At 43.8% G+C, this 20,438-nt stretch overlaps 1 protein-coding gene across 5 annotated transcripts in view; it reads left to right on the top strand.

Moving 5' to 3' along the window:
• The window catches only part of LOC136872018 (uncharacterized), an 811,539-nt gene that overhangs the window by 17,927 nt on the left and 773,174 nt on the right, over nucleotides 1-20,438 (top strand). Inside the window, exon 1 of one of the 5 annotated variants that reach the window (XM_068227290.1) lies at nucleotides 17,523-17,640. The exons of the other annotated variants lie outside the window; for them this stretch is intronic. Within the exon in view, the coding sequence (XP_068083391.1) occupies nucleotides 17,622-17,640 (19 nt within the window). The 5' untranslated portion in view covers nucleotides 17,523-17,621. Of the gene's footprint in view, nucleotides 1-17,522; nucleotides 17,641-20,438 lie in introns of those variants that run through there. 5 annotated transcript variants of the gene reach the window in all.

Raw genomic sequence — 20,438 nt, 5'->3', positions numbered from 1 at the left:
GATTTTGTTGTTGAATTCCCAAGTGTAGTCATTGCTTATAGTAACTGTCCATGTAGTTGATGTTGATTAAGTTGGATGGCCAGACCGGCCGTTGCAGCTCGCGTCCAAAGGAGGCCGCTCGGACCCCTCAAGTACCCTGAGATACCGCTCGCCCGCACTATGAGGGGAGCAGTGGTGTTGAAGCACGCCGCGCCCGCGGTGAACATATACAGGCTGCGGGCAAGTAGCAGGTCGTGCGCCGCACATCAGCCTTGCCCGGGAGGAGAGCTCCGGCTCGCCGTGCACATGTCGTCCTCGCTGGGGTCGAGGGGGCCCTTCCTCTAGCCCAGTCGCGGCACGGCGCCACGCGGCTGCGGGGGCACTGAAACATTAAAACTTGGCGGCAGAATTGTTGGACCATCATCATTTTTTGAGGGCACAGGCTTGGTGGAGAGGCTGAAGGGCCAGCGGCGTGCAGATATCCATGGCATTTAATATAAGCAAGCCACAGTGTGTATAGCAGGAGACGGGAGCGTGGTAATGGCCGTGGTAAGGACAGAATGGCAGTTTAACGGTGCGGGGAGGGTTTACAAAAATACTTACATATGAAACTAAATTTTATAGAAGGGGCAGAAAGCCTTAAAAGTGAAACTCAAAAAAAAAATATAACCTTCATATTCCTTTCAAATTATATGAAGCAAGTTGACACAAAATTTACACTGGTTTCACCTGTGACAGGTGAACCCTAAATATCCTCTCGGTGGCTGGATTACTTAATAACAACGTAACCGGCGTAAGAAAATCGAGAATGATACAAGGCCCATGAAATCTGGGGGCAAGCTTGCCCGCGGGAACAAAATTCTTGACCATTACTTGGTCACCTACCTTCAAAGGGGTGGGTCTCCGTCCACGATCATACCTTTCCCTAACCTTTTCATGAGAGACTTTAAGATTGGCTTTAGCCTTCTTCCAAAGATCGTTAATGTTGTCCGGATCTATTGTCTCGGGTAGAATGTCACTCAGAGACCAGAGGTTAGAGAGCGGCGTGTTGGGAACAAACTTGAACATCAAAGAGGCTGGAGTAAATTTATGTGATTCATGAACCGCCGAATTCAAAGCAAAAGCTAACCAATGCAGGGACGTGTCCCACCTGGAATGATCTTCATGATGATAGGCAATAAGTGCGGACCTGAGATTACGGTTAACCCGTTCAGCCAGAGATGGTTGAGGGTAATAAGCAGAAGTAGTTACATGAGAGATGGACAAGTCGAAACAGAATTTACGAAAAAGATTTGATGTGAACGCCTTAGCATTATCAGACACAATATATTGGCACGGACCAAAAGAGGCAAAAATAGAATTTAAGCAAGTAATGGTAGACTGAGCGGTAGCCAGCTTAGTCGGAAATAACCAGGAAAATCTAGTAAAGCCATCTACGCATACAAAGATAAACTTGTTAGCATTTCCCTTAGACTGGGGGAAGGGTCCTACATAATCAATATACAGGCGTTCCATGGGGCGCGACGCTTGATGCGAAGACAAAAGGCCTACCTTGGTGGACATGGTGGGTTTACTGATCAAACAGGGTTTGCAAGCCTTCACTAGTTCACGGATTTCACCGTCCATACCTTTCCAGATGAACATTTCACGAATCTTCTCACGAGTTTTAAAGATACCAAGATGCCCTCCTATTGGGGTCTCATGATAATACTTGAAGATCATAGGTACAAGAACAGCTGGAACGACAACTTTCATCATCTTATCATGCCTCGAAGGGCAACATAGAACACCATTCCTCAGAACATAAGGGACGACATGTTCCCCAGAAGAAAGGGTTTCCATTATCGGAGCCAGCGTCGGATCTTCACGTTGGTATTTCTCGATATCCCTAAAGAGCATGGGAGCATCTGTTAAGATGGCATTAACATCAGATAGTATGGACTCGGAAGGTGATGAACTGCCGACCGATTCATGGGTCTCGACGTCGTTAGAAAACATACGGCTGAGTCCATCAGCAACAACATTTTCGGTACCTCTGATATGCCTGACATCGAATTGGAAGGCAGAAATACGGATGGCCCAACGGGCTATACGACCAGTACGACGCGGCCTACCTAAGACCCAGCTTAAGGCTTGATTATCTGTCTCCAGGTCGAATTTGACGTGTTCCAGATAGAGACGGAACTTTTCTAAGGCGAATAAGACTGCCAAACCTTCGAGCTCATAGATGGAATACTTGGCTTCTTGAGCCGATAGAGTCCTAGATGCATAGGCGATGGGTCGCCTCCCTAGTTCAGTCTCTTGAAGAAGGACTGCCGCTACTGCTGACGACGACGCGTCGGTTTGGACGATGAATTTCTTCGAGAAATCAGGCATAGCAAGTACAGGGGCATTACAGAGAGCTAATTGAAGATCTTCAAAAGCGGCTTGTTGAGAAGGTCCCCACTCGAATTTGATGCCTTTCCTACGAAGAAGGTTTAAGGGCGCCGCTCTATTAGCGAAGTTAGGAATAAACTTCCTGAAGAAATTCACCATACCAATGAACCTGGCGATACCTTTAATGTCCTTGGGAGGTTTAAAATCACGGATGGCCTGTGTTCTAGAATGATCGACTGCTACACCATCAGGTGACACAATATGCCCTAGGAATGACATAGAGGGCTTAGCAAAGGCAACCTTGGACAACATGACAGTTAACCCAGCCTTACGAAGGCGATTGAGGACTTCTCGCAGATGATCTAGATGTTCTTCAAAAGTCTCTGAAAATACGACGACATCATCCAAGTAGTGATATAAGTACTCAAATTTGATGTCGGAGAAGACCCTATCTAGCAGCCTAGTGAGTACAGCTGCTCCGGTGGGGAGCCCGAAAGGCACGCGGTTGTATTCGTATAAGTTCCAGTCCGTGGCAAACGCTGTAAGGTGTTTAGACTCTTCGGCAAGGGGAATTTGATTATAGGCCTGATTCAAGTCCAAGATAGTAAAGAACTTGGCCTTACGAAACCATGAAAAACAAGAATGAAGGTCAGGAAGGGGCACAGATTGTAACACCACCTTCCGATTGAGAGCCCTATAATCAATGACAGGCCTGAAGCCTCCTTGGGGTTTCGGGACTAGAAAAATAGGCGAAGAATACGCCGACTTAGAGGGCCTAATAATACCATCCTTCAACATTTGATCGATGATTTCTTTCAGAGCCTTCATTTTAGGTGGAGATAGCCTATAAGGTGGAAAACGGACAGGAATCGAATCCGTGACCTCAATTTTGTATTCAATAAGGTCAGTAACACCAAGAGTATCAGAGAACACCTCTGGAAATGACTGACATAATTTACGAATACTATCAGCCTGCTCCTCAGGTAGATGTCTAAGGTCTAACAACATCTCATCCTGGGTAGGCGAAATAGATGAACATGATACAGAATTACACTTTAACAAGGGAATTTTACAATTGGACGCAAACTTGAATGTGCACGACTTACTCTGGAGATCGAGCACAAGACCAGTGTGAGAAATGAAGTCCGCTCCCAGTATGATGGGGCAAGACAAGTGCTTAGCCACAAACAGTTTGGTTTTCCATGTAAATTTAAAAATACGAATTTTGACCTGTACAGAACCTAGAATTTCTAATGGAGATGAATTAGCCGAAACATATTGAACAGGAGATGAATCATAGTCAGGTAATTTACAAACAGACTTCAATTTTGAATACCATTGGTCCGAAATAATTGAACAAACACTGCCTGAATCTAATAGAGCGGTTATAGGCTCGTTATTTAACTCAATCTTAAGAAAAGGAACGCATGCGGGGGTATCCGCCGCAATTCTAAGACATTCTTTAGGGCATTCAAAAGATGAATTTGAAGACTGATCGTTCCCTGAATTCACGACCTTTTTGTCAGGGGCTGAGCCTTGGGAAGCAGAATTAGTCGACTCAGCCGAAGCCGCTAGTCACATTTTATTATTGGCATTGGTGGAATTTGCACCAGACGTTGAGCAGGAGGGGGTGCTATTTGAGTTTGGGCAATTCTTGGCGATATGTGAGAAAGCCCCACATTTAAAACAGCCTTGTGATGAACCAGCCCCATTCCTTGTCCCACTCGACTTGATCAGTGGACACTTATTCCGAAGATGGTCAGGCGACCCGCAAGCATAACATTTACGGGAATTGACAGGTCGGCGAGGTGGAGGCCGAGGATTACTAAAAGAAGGAGGGGGTTCTTTCGCGACACGCAAAGAATCGGCGTATCTCACTCCTTCCGCTGAGACGGCCAACGCTTCAAGTTCAGAGAAAGTTTGCGGGCACGCCGCGAAACACAAATATGACCTATAGGGTGGTGAAATTCCTTCTACAATAGCCTGTACAATCGGGTTTTCAGGAAAATGAAGAGCAAATACCCTAGTATAGAATTTAATATCTTGGATAAAGTCTGCCAAGTTTTCATCCAAACGCTGTACACGATAATAGTACTTCTGAATCAGAGATGACCTCGCGCGAGCAGGAATAAAATTTGCAAGCAAGTGTGCGTGAAAATCTTCAATAGATGACTGTTCAGCTATGGCTCTTACTATTTTGTCAGAGAGAATACCAATTGCATAAGGATAGATGATTTGCAAAATTTGACATGGAGAAAGAGAAAACACAAGGGCATGGTCCTGAAATTCAACTAGAAATCTTAAAAATGAAATTACGTCACTGGTGGTATTAACGGAAAACTTAGAGATACCTCTGAGCAACATTGCCAATGGATGAGGCAAGCTGCTAAACCCTGGTGACATAGTAGGTAAAGGTTTCAATGGCAAGGAAGTTAATTCCGAACGTATATTATTCAACGATGCACGGCGTTCAGACTCGTCCAATGGGGCAGCGGTTGTTTGAGCAGCGACGGTTTTCCTATTTACTTCTCCCTTAGGAGGCTCTTCCTCGCTACCTACATTCACTGTGGTGGGTAGATCGCTTTTGGGAGGAACTTCCTGAGTTAACAATTGAGTGACCTTGCTAGATAATTCAGAAATATTTTCAAGCAGAGTACTAGCTTCCTTCCTCTGAACGTCATTCAACTTCAGAGACAACAGATCGTTAACTCTATTTGAAAAGTGATGTAGCCTGGCTTGCACACGCTTAATTTGATTAGGAGAAGGATCATTTTCATCAGAAAAACTAACTACAGAGGCTAGCCCAGTAATATTCTCGACGATCGTGGAAAGAGAGTCGTCAACTTTCTCTCCCAAGGTGGGGATGGAAATGGGCAAATCAAGGGACTCTCTAAGCTTATTTGTGTCTACTGCAACCGTGCCTCCAGATTGCACATTTCTAATAGTTAATTCATAGATTAACTCCTCCTTGCGCAAATAGTTAAGATGGAGAACATCGCGAGGGCCGGGCATGATGACAGAACAATTTTGAAAAAATCAAAAAAAATTCCAGCAACTGAGAAAATTGTTAGAGTTCGGAACAAAACAATGTTTAGCCGTCGAAAGGGGCTAAATTGAGACCCATTCAACCACGCTCTGCTACCACTTGTTACCGTGTTTTTGCGGTAGTTATGCGTGAAAGAAGGTGCGGGGTGGTGAATAGGTCTCAGCTATGAAAGTAAAATTAATTTAAAATTTAACAAGGTTATATTTTCTTTTCAAAATAAAGAAATAACAAACATGGCAGGTACAGAGTAGCAAGTCAAAAGGGTAGTTACAATATTTACAGAATTTGGGCTTCGAGCCCTAACTTCACAATGCTTGGGCAATCAGCCCAACCTTACTTCAAAATAAGTATTAACAGAGGGGCAGAAAACCCCATTCATGCTCAGGAGCACTTGCTCCAAATTACACCGAAAAGCCTCCACGTGGCATACAACACTCAATTTTCGAAAAAGAGCCACTCGCTCTGAACTTTAAGCCTCTCAAAGGCCACACCAAACTCCACCTTCAAGTTGTCCTCACTGGACATAGACACAGGGGTAAAATACCCAACCTACTGAGGTCTATTAAATGAAAAGGGGTAATTACATGACCTCCAAAATAACAATTTGAGAGGAGGCGATCTGCACTCCTAATACACTTTGTTTTTAAAACCTAATCTGGCTCTAGGCCACTAATGCAAGGGCTAATCCCATACTACAGAGGTGACTTTAGAAAAGAACAATTTTACATAATGTTAAGGAAGAATAGGTTGAGAAAATAAGTTCACCTCAAAACAATATGAGTGGGAGCTCGAGAGGGTTACGCACTCTCTATCCCAATACGTAGTTTAAAAGATAGAATAGATACAAGTTTCTTTACATTTTTAAGGAAGGTTACATAATGGAAAAACTTCGGACCCGCCCCGAGAGTTAAACTGCTGAGCTAGCAAAGAAAGAAGTTATTAATCGGCCATTACCTGGTTGTTGACCGCTGCCGGAGAAAGAGGCGCTTCCCGCCCCCTGCTATGTACTTTACACACTGAAAGATGGAAGAGAAGTGGCCCGGAGACCCTAAAATCAGCAGTTTATATTCTCTCGCGGAAGGTTCGAGGCGTTAGGGGAATGAAAACACCCTCCCACAAACTCTTTATTGGGTAGGATACAGCAACATATTCAAGTTGGGGGAAGATACCTCTGATTGGTCAGAAATTAATAAAAGAAATTCGGGATTGGCTAAATACAAAACAAGGGGAAAGCGAGGGGTATACAGCCAACTTAAACAATAACAGAAAGAAATTTAACAAGAAACAAACTTTTGAAATAAAAATTTCTCCAAAAAAATAGTTCTTTCACTCCGCACTAGGGTGCACTATTGTTGATCTTCAGTAGTGTCCTCTAGAAGAGAAAGTTCACACTTCTTTCTACAAGCAAAACAAAAATATGTCGAAAATGACACAGTTCAAAAACTCTAAAATTTCCAGGTAGTGACATCTTCTGCGAAACTTGAAAATTAATACCGTCAATAAAGTTCAGACTTCCTCCAGCAGAGGAGTTTCAACTGGCGCACATTTTAAATTAGCGGCGTGGAGGTGTACCGCCCGGTACAATTATTATCGGCCTACTAAGGACCACGTTCTTCTCTGGGCTTTGACCTGTGCCCGGCACTTCATTCGTTGCCGGTGTTGCTCTTTTCTTTCCTCCGTCCACGTCTTTCCCGTCTTCAACTTTCGCCTTTCCTGAAAACCCTGGCGGTTTAGTTTCCTCCTCAGTGGGATGCATTCTTGTATATCTTCAAAAGTGATCCCCATCTTCTGTAGATCCCTTTCCACTTCTCTGAACCAAGTCTTTTTAAAATACCGGTAGGTAAAGATCTGGTTCGATAATCGTGTTGGTTTCATTCCTTGCAAATGGCCATAAAAAGCAGTTCGTCTCCGCATGATATCAGAGATCTTCTGGACATGAGTATATAGCTCATGGTTATGCCGACGTCTATATTCATCTTTGTCTTTAATTGGGCCAAGAATTTTCCTTAAGATCTTTCTTTCTTTCTTTCTTTCTTTCTTTCTTTCTTTCTTTCTTTCTTTCTTTCTTTCTTTCTTTCTCTAATTTACCATTTTCTATCAGGCCCTTTTTGTTCACAGCAAGGCATTCCACTGTATACAAATCCTCTGGTCTTATGACAGTGCAATAATGTCTGAGTTTTGCGTTCAAGGATATGGACTTAATTGTGTAAACGACTTTGGTCAGTTGATCGTATTCATGCGCGACGCAAAAGCTTCTTTTCCAGATATGTTTGGTTGTATCCACTCACCAAGATATTTAAACTTTCTTTCTTTCTTTCTTTCTTTCTTGTTCCTTAATCCGTTTACCCTCCAGGATAGGTTTTTCCCTTGGACTCAGCGAGGGATCACACCTCTACCGCCTCCAGGGCAGTGTCCTGGAGCGTGAGACTTTGGGTCGGGGGATACAACTCGGGTGGAGGAACAGTACCTCGCCCAGGTGGCCTCACCGGCTTTGCTGAACAGGGGCCTTGTGGGGGAATGGGGAGATTGGAAGGGATAGACAAGGAAGAGGGAAGAAAGTGGCCGTGGCCTTAAGTTAGTACTATCCCGGCATTTACCTGGAGGAGAAGCGGGATACCACGGAAAACCACTTTGAGGATAACTGAGGAGGGAATCGAAGCCCTCTCTACTTAGTTGACTTCCCGAAGCTCAGTGGACCCCGTTCCAGCCCTCGAATTTCGTTGCAGAGCCTGGAGTCGAACACAGGCGGACATATTTAAACTAATTTTTCTTTATGATTGTTCCCTGTTTTCTTTTTTACCTCTCTTGGTGCTGGGTGTGTCTGATGTTCGCTGATATTCAAAGTACCCATTTTAACTTGCTCATCACACAACAGGTGTTACGACTACAGCCCGACTAAAGGTTGCTGTATGCCTCCACTGCGTAATGAAACAGCACGCTGCACACATTAGTGTTCACCTCAACGAAACAACAAGCAGTCGATCAGTAGATCCACTTCTTTACCATGTGAACGTAATGACTGGGCCTATCAGAACTAATTAAATCCTTTCTTAAGTATTCAGGTTTTACTCTTTTAATCTTGGATGCTTTTACCGGTATTTCTTCGATGTATGTCTATGTCGGTTGCACGCCTCATTGCGACGTATTAACGATGTACAGTTTCCTATAGAGGTACTGGCAAATGCCGAAATAATACCGGTATTTTACTGATATTTTCTGTAGACATTCGGTCCCTTCTTCTAGGTAGTGTGTTATCTTCAATCTTGATCCTGTGAAGGTGGCTTCCATGACCAACATGCGCTCTGATTTTAGATGCCATGTGCGTTAACTTGAAATTCTTAAACTAGATTTCCGATGGGATGGTGGGCTGAATTCTAGCATACGGATTTCCTCTCATGAATTGTGTCGTATTCCAGTGCTCGGACCATTCAGGCCTGTTGCTTGATTGTACGTGATAGACGATGTGCACCTGTTATGGCTTCTTTCTTCAATTGGTTGTCGGGGTCCACGGCTAAATTGTTAGCGGCTGGCCTTTGGTCACGAGGGTCATGGGTTCGAATCCCGGCAGGGTCGAGAATTTTAACCATCATTTGGTTAATTTCGCTGGCATGGGGGCTGGGTGTATGTGTTGTCTTCATCATAATTTCATCCTATCACGAGGCGCAGGTCGCCTAGGGACGTCAAATCAAAAGCCCTGTACCTGGCGAGCCAAACATGTCCTCGGACACTCCCGACACTAAGAGCCATACGCCATTTCATTTCATTTCTCCAGTTGGTCTACGAGCTCGTTGTTTCTTATACCGGTGTGGCCTAAAATCCACACGATATGGATTTCTTGAACTGCTGTCTGAGTGATACCGGTATGTATTAATTTGCGATCACACGAGGGTCAAACTAGAGTCGTTTGATCTGGAACAATGGTGGCTCTCCTTAGTGTGGTTCCTACCCTTTGATTTCTTCTCACCGAGAGAGTTTGCCGTGCGGTTAGGAGTGCGCAGCAGTGAACTTTCATTTGGGAGACCGTGGGTTCAAACCCCACTCTCGGCAGCCCTGAAGATGGTTTTCCGTGGTTTCATATTTTCACACCAGGCAAATGCTGGGGCTATAGCTTAATTAAGGCCACGGCCGATTCCTTTCCACTCCTGGCCCTTTCCTATCCCATCGTCGCCGTAAGACATATATATATTTGCTACTTGTTTTACGTCGCACCGACACAGATAGGTCTTACGGCGACGATGGAACAGGAAAGGGCTAGGAGTGGGAAGGAAGCGGCCGTGGCCTTAAATAAGGTACAGCCCCAGCACATGCCTGGTGTGAAAATGGGAAACCACGGAAAACCATTTTCAGGGCTGCCGACAGTGGGGTTCGAACCTACTATCTCCCGAATACTGGATACTGGCCGCACTTAAGCGACTGCAGCTATCAAGCTCGGTATAAGACATATAGGCCCTATGTGTCAGTGCGACGTAAAGCCAATGCACATAATATTTAAAAAATGAAAAGTCTTAAGGCTTCGTTTGGTTTCCACATGAAACTCCTTCCTTCCTTTTTTCTTACATTTGCTACCTTTTGTAATCCTTTATCTTTAGCCGATATCCTCATTTTTCGAGGGATTGTAACTCTTGGTCTTTATCCCACGATTATTATTACTATTATTCACATATTTATTTATTTATTTATTTATTTATTTATTTATTTATTTATTTATTTATTTATTTATCTACTATTTTTTTGCTATTGGCTTTACGACGCACCGACACAGATAGGTCTTATGGGACAGGAAAAGGCTAGAACTGGGAAGGAAGTGGCCGTGGCCTTAATTAAGGTACAGCCCCAGCATTTGCCTGGTGTGAAAATGGGAAACGACGGAAAACCATCTTCAGGGCTGCCGACAGTGGGGTTCGAGCCCACTATCTCCCGAATACTGGATACTGGCCGCACTTAAGCGTCTGCAGCTATCGAGCTCGGTATTTATTTATTTGTTGTAGATACAATTCAGGAATGGGGAATGGAGTAAGGGCATAGTCTCACACACACGAAGGTGCATCCATCCCCAGCTAATATTACAGTATTAAATAATTACAAATAGGCTACAGTTTGAGCGTATATGCAATTAACTTATGTACATAGACGTATTATTTACATAATAGGGGCTGTCTGGCCGAGGCGGTAAATGTATGCTTGGTTCACCTGGTAGGACGTGGGTTCGATTCCCCGCCAGAAAGCCGAAAAATTTAAGAAATGAGATTTCTACTTCCGGAGTGTAGGCCTATATGGTCCTGAGATTCACTCAGCCTACACACAAAAATGAGTACCAAGTTAATTTATTTGGGCAAAGGCAAAGAGCTAACCACTCTACCCCATCAAGCGCTGGTGTTACGGAAAGTGGAAGCCCTTACCTTCCACCCCTCCAAGGGCCTTCATGGCCTGTACGGAGATAACTTTGCTTCTATTATTTACATAATTTTCACAGGACCTGTTCAACATTCTACTCACACACACACACATACGCGTGAAACCCACATACTGTATAATACAGCTTGGCCGATTCATTCATACCCGCATTGAGTCTCACTCACTCGGCATCACGTAAACTTTCATCCGTCTTTCTATTCATACTGAACATTCACACGGTAGAAAATTATGTTATGTACAGAAGGTTTTGTTACATACACACTATTTTTACCACTTTACAAACATTTTCAGTAGGTACTGTAGTTCTTTTTCTGTGGTTTGAGTTCATTCCATAGCCGAGCAGAACGAATAAAGAAGCCACTTTGATAAGATGCTGTTCTTGCAAGAGGAGGGAAAAGGGACACACCTCGACCTCTTTGAGCGGAACGGTAGTTCAGCTGTACGCGGTTGAAAGGATTGATGTGAATGTTACTTGTGAGGGAGTTTCTCAGAAAAAAAAAAAAAAAAGAAAAAAAATGTTTACAGAGAGCTGTTATGGGAGGCAGTGACCTGGCTGTATTTAAATGACCGTGTTGAGCAATTAGTCGTTCTGCTCGGCGATGAACTGTCTCTAGTTTCGTCATGTTCTCTACTGTAGAGGGATGTTAAGAAGGAAGCCCCTACAACAGTATTGGTCGTACTAGTGTCAAATAGGCCGTCTGACCTGCTTTCTTTCTAGCTCCCAGTAGAGATCTGCGGATAAATCCTGTGTCTCTCTATGTGTCCGCCTCTGTGGTGTAGTGGTTAGCGTGATTAGCTGCCACCCCTTGAGGCCCGGGTTCGATTCCCGGCTCTGCCACGAAATTTAAAAAGTGGTACGAGGGCTGAAACGGGGTCCACTCAGCCTCGGGAGGTCAACTGAGTAGAGGTGGGTTCGATTCCCACCTCAGCCATCCCACTTCTCCTCCAGGCGAATGCCGGGATGGTACCTAACTTAAGGCCACGGCCGCTTCCTTCCCTCGTCCTTGCCTATCCCTTCCAATCTTCCCATCCCTCCACAAGGCCCCTGTTCAGCATAGCAGGTGAGGCCGCCTGGGCGAGGTACTGGTCATACTCCTCAGTTGTATCCCCCGACCAAGAGTCTGAAGCTCCAGGACACTGCCCTTGAGGCGGTAGAGGTGGGATCCCTCGCTAAGTCCGAGGGAAAAACCGAACCTGGAGGGTAAACAGATGATGATGATGATGATGAAAGGTGATCTTGCTCTAGTTAATCGGATATATTAACACTTTAGTACATTTATAGACATTATATTTATTTTGCACCACAGAGCCACATTATCAACATTACTATCGGGATTAATGTTGATAATATGAGCGCCGGGCTGAGTGGCTCAGACGGTTAAGGCGCTGGCCTTCTAACCCCAACTTGGCAGGTTCGATCCTGGCTCAGTCCGGTGGTATTTGAAGGTGCTCAAATACGACAGCCCGTGTCGGTAGATTTACTGGCACGTAAAAGAACTCCTGCGGGACTAAATTCCGGCACCTCGGCGTCTCCGAAGACCTTAAAAGTAGTTAGTGGGACGTAAAACAAATAACATTATTATTATTATTATTATTATTATTATTATATGAGCGTTTTATTTACTCCCTGTCTAACTCCATGACTCAGTGTTCAGCGTTTTGGTCTTCGGACTGCGGGGTTCCCGGTAAGAAGCTTCTTTTTCTTGCTATTTGCTTTACGTCACACCGACACAGATAGGTCTTATGGCGACGATGGAGCAAGAAAGGCCTAGGAATGGGAAGGAAGTGGCCGTGGCCTTAATTCAGATACAGCCACAGCATTTGCCTGGTGTGAAAATGGTAAACCACGGAAAACCATCTTCAGGGCTGCCGACAGTGAGGTTCGAACCCACTATCTCCCGGATGCGAGCTCACAGTTGCGCGCCCCTAACCGCACGGCCAACTCGCCCGGTCCGGTAAGAAGCAGGCACGCTACCCTACATCACGGGGTTGATTATTATGGAATATTACTGGGATGAAGTTATCAGAAAGAAACCGCATAATCCGGAGAAAACCTGTCCCGCATCTGCTTTATGCAGCACACATTTCACATGGAGTTAACCGAGTTTTGAACCCGGTTAACCGTGCAAGCCACAGAGGATCACATGCTAAAGTCTTCCTACCTACCATAAATATTCGGCCACTGATAAAATCCGCGGCAATGTGATGACAATAACGTAACCATGGGCAGAAAGTGAAACCAAATGTGTCCAACTAATGGAACTAACTTACATGTGTTTGCTTATGCAGAAGAGGAATCACGGAGCATTGATGTACAGTATGCTGTAAAAGAAAGGGTATTGCGCACATGGGTGAAATAACACGCCTCAAATATATTCGGTCACCCGGAAAGGCTGAGATTGTCGCTTTGTTCATCGAGGGCGACTGGCTCATAGTGTTGCAAAACGTTCAGTTCAGTAGTGCGGTACCGCAAGACACGTCATGCCGAAGTCATTTGCTGCAGAGTTGCGGAATGATATCAAATGGGGTGCAAAAGAAAACACTCTACCACGTTTGAAGAACGCCAGCTCGTGATATTCCATCATTCTCGTGGTAAATCGCATAGAAAGTTATCGCAGATGCTTAAAATAAGCAGAATAGCAGTTGGAGATACACTAAGACGATTCGAAAATGAAGACAGAATTGATTCAATTTCCCAGACAGACAGACAGACCAAGAAGGCGGACGGGACGAGAGGAGCGGTTTGTGCTTCGGAATGTGATACGAAATCCGAAAATTGGTGCCCCGAAACTGGCAGCAACTGTTTTAGAGGAGTGAGGAAAGAATGTGGGTACTGAAAGCGCGCGAAGAGCACTGCGAAGTAATGAGTTCTTTGAGAGAAGAGCTAGGAGGAAACCATACATTAGTGCGGTAAATAAAAATAAGCAGCTAGAGTTAGCAAAAACCTACGTAAGAAAACCCAGTGCTTCGTGGATGGATGTGTTATTTGTTGATGAGTCGAAGGTCAACGTCTTCGGGTCCGATGGAAAGCAATTGGCGTGGCGGAAACGTCACGGGGAACTGAATACAAGCAATTTACAAGCAACGGTGAAATATGGTGGAGGAAGTGCAATGGTGTGGGGATGTGTTCCATCGAACGGGATTTATTCACTCAGTTTCACTGAACATACTTCGACAAAAGAAGGCTATTTGGCTATCCTCAAAAACAGTTTGCGACAATTTGCGGAACAACTTGGTATACAGAGTACTTTCAAGTTCTACCAAGATAACAACCCTAAACACAAGTCGTAACTTGTCAGGGAGTGACAGCTGTACAACTGCCCGAAGGTTTTGGAGACTCCACCACAATCAGCCGACCTGTACCCCCATCGAGAATGTATGGAGTCGAATGAAGTGAGCTCTGCAATAGGGAACATGCATGATCCGGGGTTTTAATTAAAAATAGGCTAATCTGATTCAAAATTTCATGCAGAATTCAAAAATGTGATCAGAATGTACAAATAATAACTCCAAACATGATAAAAATCTACGAAAATGTCACGTCACGCAAGTACGCGATCTCATTGGTCTGACGTCATCGTACAGGTTGACTGAATTAGCAGACGAAATAACACATAGTGTGCTCTGAGAAGCAGGATACACTTCGCGTATTTCTACTTTACGTTAGTGTCTGGTATGGTTAAATTCGAGGTCTATACATTGGATAATAATTTGAGTGGTATATTTTAGACTTAAAATGAATCCTGCGCAGACAGTGAGGCAGAAAACTTATAAATGGTGTAGAGTTCCGATGTGCAATAGCACATCGCATACCGTACCAAACAAATTGTTTATAAATGTTCCAAAGACGCTAAAACTAGGGAGAAATGGATTTTGGCGAGCCGGAGAAATGCTGGTGATATATTGGAAAAGTCTACAGTTTATTTTTTTGAAGATGTTAACGTAAGATGAATTTGTTTGAATTTTCAAATCACTTTTCCATGTCAGTTGTTCTAGTGGTAAAACTTTAAATTTTAATGTATGATGCTTTATTTAAATGCTTCAATTACATCTTGGAATATGAAAGTAATAAACAGTGCATTAAATAATGCTGATTATTAAAGTATTCTACACAAAACCAATGCTTGTCTGTTGGGGTCTTATAAGTTTACAATGCTCAATTATAATATCATAATATTAATTAAATAAATAACATAATTGCACACAGGTGAAAATAGTGATGTAGGTGTTTAAAATATTATCCAACTTAGCCTAAGTTTTAGGTTATACAAGCCAAGTCAATAAACCGAAGGGTAAAAATACCGCGCGAGTTGGCCGTGCGGTTAGGAGCGCGCAGCTGTGAGCTCACATCCGGGAGATAGTGGGTTTTGAATCCCACTGCCGGCAGCCCTGAAGATGGTTTTCCGTGGTTTCCCATTTTCACACCAGGCAAATACTGAGGCTGTACCTAAGGCCACGACCGCTTTGTTCCCATTCCTAGGCCTTTCCTGTCCCATCGTCGCCATAAGACCTATATGTGACGGTGTGACGTAAAGCAAAAAGGTCACAGCACCCAAAGACATTCCTGTATTGAGCGACTAAAATGTCACCAGGACACTTTTCTTTCCTGATATGCTCAGCTTGTTAAAAGCCAAATGTAATTAATGTTATTGGCTTCACGCCCCGCTAACTACTTCTACGATTTTTGGAGACGCCGATGTGCAGGAATTTAGTCCTGCAGGAGTTCTTTTACGTGCCAGTAAATCTACCGACACGAGGCTGACGTATTTGAGCACCTTCAACTACCACCGGACTGAACCAGGATCGAACCTGCCAAGTTGGGGTCAGAAGGCCAGCACCTCAACAGTCTGAACCACTCAGCCCGACTTGTGAAAACTAGATGAAGTCATATTTATCTTTATCATGTTTAACTTTTTCCCTCCACAAAGATATTTAATTCTCTTTCATGGGCCCCGGAAGTGGGTAGGCCAGTTGTCCCAACCATAAATATATATTTTTGGGGGAATGATAGATTATAGCCCTATAGTACTATGATCTTTCTTTCTTTCCTTCTTTCTTTCTTTCTTAATCAGTTTATCCTTCAGGGTTGGTTTTCTCTCGGACTCAGCGAGGGATTTCACCTCTACCACTTCAAGGGCAGTGTCCTGGAACGTGAGACTTTGAGTATGGTGATGAAACTGGTGAGGAGGGCCATTACCTCGCCCAGGCGGCCTCACCTGTTATGCTCAACAGGGGCCTTGTTTGAGGATGGGAGGATCGGAACGGATAGACAAGGAAGACGGAAGGAAACGGCCGTGGCCTTAGGTGCCTGGAGGAGAAGTAGGAAAGTACGAATAACCACTTCGAGGATGGCTGAGGTGGGATTCGAAACCCTTCTACTCAGTTGACCTCCCGAAGCTGAGTAGACCCCGTTCCAGCCCTCGTACTATTTGTTTTCAACTTTCATGGCAGAGCCGGGAATCGAAACCGGGCCTCCGGGAGTGGCACACATTAACCACTACACCACAGAAGCGGACTAGTACTATAATGCTACCTATATGTTTATGTTAGTGCTGAAATCCGATTTCTTACTTTACTAATGCTGAAAGCCCGAAAATGTAATGTTATTCTTTAATAGGGGAATCAGTTTAGAAGGAAATGTTGAAAGTGATGTGATATCTATCCAGGTTCGTTGTTATCCTAATACTATGGGTTACAGTACATTGCACGTATATAAAAGACGCCATTTACAAACTTGCTTGTTATCCGCGAATTTCTGCGGCCACAAAAGTCACATTTTTCAAGAATGATGACATCTACACATGGTAGATTGTCTGACTGTGCTGTTTTGAACCTTTCTTCTGTCATTTCGAAGTTATTCGCGATCATGAATAATAAACAATCGGCTTTTAGCAACGGCTGATGCACAACGGCTGGTAGAGCTCCATGCGGCACTGGATCGTGACGTCACAGCGCGCCGCTTACGTCAGAGGCCGTTTCACTCGCCTTGCGGAAAGGCACTATTAAATATTTTTTTAATGGTAGAAAACAAGGCAACATACCACAATGCAATACGTTTACGTACTATTTCATTGGTGTACATTTCAAAAAAAAATTTTTTGAAAATGATGCATGTTCCCAATTGCGGCCGCTAAGTTCCCTCACAGAATTGAAGAGGAGACTGCTCCAAGAATGGGCGGCATTAAGCCGGGATTATACCAAGAAATTTATCGCCAGTATGCCGAATCGACTGGAAGAGGTCATAAAAAATCAAGTTGGACCTACGAAGAACCAAATGTGTAACAGGATTGTCAATTATGCGAAAGTATTTTGCTTTTTGTATAGTGGCCGAATATTTTTGAGGCGGTACTGAAATTACTGCTTTTATTGAAAGTACGACAGATGGCGTACCAATGACTGTCAGAGGAGTTTGACTTACCTCACAATGTTTGTAGAACGTGTTACTATGTTTTCCTATATGTTTCGTTGCATTATACGTTATCATTATAGTGTAACAACAGGCTACCCAATAAAAGTGTGTCAAAAATCAGAGTGACCGAATATTTATGGGAGTAACTGTAATTCCCTAATAAAATTTCCGTTGAATTGCCTACCTCAACTGTCAACAGTTGGCAGTGAACACTCTACAAGTGTAGTTATGTTGAGGCAAGGCCTCCTATTGTTGTTCATGTTGACGTACGTGCCACTGTCTGCAGAACGCACCTGTGTTCCCTGAGTCATGCACAGTATTAGAGCAAGCAACTTCGTACTATCATCTGGTAACTCATAGCCAACACGTCTCTAAGTGATCCAGTTAGCACTCAAGATGGCGATCCCAGCAACACGTGAGTTGTGCACAGATTACTAACATATTTGATTGTGGCAAAACTAGCTATATACTTCGCAAAAATCGTAAATTGTAGGTACTGAGAATTGCGAAATTTCCACTCCATATTTCATTCCTGTTTCTTCTTCCAAAAGCTGTTTATAATAATTCAGTATCCACAAATACTGCTCCGATCCTCCGTGGGTCAGGCAGCAACACGCCGGACTCTCACCGCTGGGTTATATGGTACAAATCTCGGCCAAATAAAAAAATACAAAAAATTCTCAGTCATTTCATGTGAGATTTGTGCTGGACGAAGCCGAGGCGGGGCAGGTTTTTCTCCGGGTACTCCGGTTTTTACTATCATCTTTCATTCCAGGAACACTCTCCAATATTATTTCATTTCATCTCTTAGTCACTAATCATTGCCCTGGAGGAGTGCTACAGGCTTCGGCAGCCGGCGCAATTCCTATCCTCGCTGCTAGATGGACGCTTCATTAATTCCATTACTGACCTGGTCGGATAACTGGATTTTCATTTTCACATAACACTCCATTATCTGGGTTCTCTATCCGTCAATGGCAGGAACACTAACTTACGAAATTTAAGCATTAGGAGACCGTGTGTCGAAAACTGCTGAGTGACTTGTGTGATTCACCTCGTGTGGGTAGTGGAGGGGGGGGGGTGTAGAATACATCCAATCCTCTGCCTGAGATAACATGTGACTGAAAGGCGACCCACGGGCTCTCAATTTGGGAGCGTGAGTGGTGACCACAGGGTCCTAACTGAGTCGGGTATTTCTTCTATTTGCTTGCAATGGATTGGTTACTCTCATCTTTTCTTTCCAACCTCCCTTGGTGAACTCTTGTTCTCTTCAGACCCTGCCAGTATTAGATTCGTGAGATCTAGAGAGTCTTTCATTTTCACGCCCTCCGCGGCCCTTCCGTTTCTTCCGTTCATTCTTCGAAGTGTCGGACATCTCCCTTTTCTCCCTTCTGATTAGTTTTTAAGAGAGGATGGCACTGTACGTCCTCTTAAACACGACTACTACCAATAATAATTTTTCCGGGAATACCGTGCAGCATAGAGGTGTAAGAAGGTGCGAGCATGTATGGGTGGACAGAGAAAATATCAAATCCTAACTTAAAACTCTAAAATATGAAATTTCATTTCTTTCCTTGTTTCTTTTCAGATTTTAAACTTTGTTAAACAATAACAAATAACAATTGGATAGATAAAGGTTAGCTTGTGAGCTCAAAAACAATATTAGAGAAGCCTAGAACAATCAGAACACAGCGATTTACCAGAATGAGCTTGAAGCTCCCAAGTTACAAACAAATGTTACAGGAACACCACTGCTCCTCTAGGAGCCTGAGCTCCAAAATTTACAAGATTCAAGCCTTTTCAAGGCACAATCTAACTTTAACATGAGGTCAATACAAACAGTTTCCATTATCTTTCTACTACTAAACGTTTTCATTCCTCCCCAGAAGGGGGAGGCGGGCCTCTTAGACGGTGACGCCGTCTCTCAGGCCGGGAGATTTGTTACGGTGAAGGAGATGTGCGGAGAAGGTGAGGGGGTGGGCGGCCGTGGCCTATACTTCGAACTGTCCCGGCATTCGTCTTAGTGCAGGAGAATGGAAAATCACGGAAAACCATTCTCAGGACAGCCGACGGGTGGGACCAGGCGTGAAGTCCGGCACTGTGCCCCTGACTACCGAAAGACAACATGGCCCAAAAGGTCCCAGCTTTTATAGCGGAGAGGAAGGTTCCAGAATTCTCTCGGCGGAAGCCCTGTATACACCCACAGTTTCTATTAGTTGGTTCAATAAATTTCAAAAATTCCTGATTGGCTAAAATTTTAAGTAGGCGGGAAGAGATACATGTGCTAGTAACCTTAGAACACCAAAACACTCTACAAACAATTCAGTTTTGAAAACCTATGAATACAAAAATTATCTTGAAATTGAATTGTCCATCCTCTCACCAGAGGGTGCACATAAATCGACAGTAGAGTCATCTGGAGATAAAATTCAAACTTCTTTCACTACACAATTTGAAGTACACGTTACAGTTGGCCTTCTAAAAGGCGCTCACTTTAAATGAATGGGGTTGGTGTACCTCCGGTACAACAACAATAATAATAATAATAATAATAATAATAATAATAATAATAATAATAATAATAATAATAATAATAATAATAATAATAATAATAATAATCAGACGTTTAATTTTTACGCCATCTGGCTGTCTGTTCGTCAATTTCGACGTTCCGGTTCACTCTAGGCCTACTACTTTGCAGAATAAAACTAATCTCTTTTGGGCGTCTATGGCTCAGTTTTAATTAATTTCGTCGGGTAGACACCAAATGTGTCTGGCACCAGGGATATTTCACATGCTGACATCGTACGACATGGAGTGCCGAATTAATTTTTCCCGCCTTTCAAAAATCCGACAACCTGTGCGGGGTTTTAACCCGCTATCTTGGTATCCGGAGTCCGAAACTCTACCACCGATCTACAGAGACTATCGATAGGTGCAGTAGGTGATCAATCTGTACTTAAGTACCTTTCTTTCTTTCTTTCTTTCTTTCTTAGTCCGTTTAGCGTCCAGGTTAGTTTTGGAGGATCTCACCTCCACCGCATCAAGGGCAGTGTCCTGGAGCGTGAGACATTTGGTCGGGGATGTATACACTGATCAGTCAGAACATTATGACTACCTACCTACTATCAATATAAACCCGTCTAGGCGTTAGCAGAGATACCTGACGAGGAATTACTGCTAATCAGACACACGCACGGTGCATGTAGTACC

This window comes from Anabrus simplex, chromosome 4 (genome assembly GCF_040414725.1).
Source record: "Anabrus simplex isolate iqAnaSimp1 chromosome 4, ASM4041472v1, whole genome shotgun sequence".
Lineage (NCBI taxonomy): Eukaryota > Metazoa > Arthropoda > Insecta > Orthoptera > Tettigoniidae > Anabrus > Anabrus simplex.
Note: the sequence above shows the minus strand (reverse complement) of the source record. Positions and strands in the feature narration are given on the sequence as shown.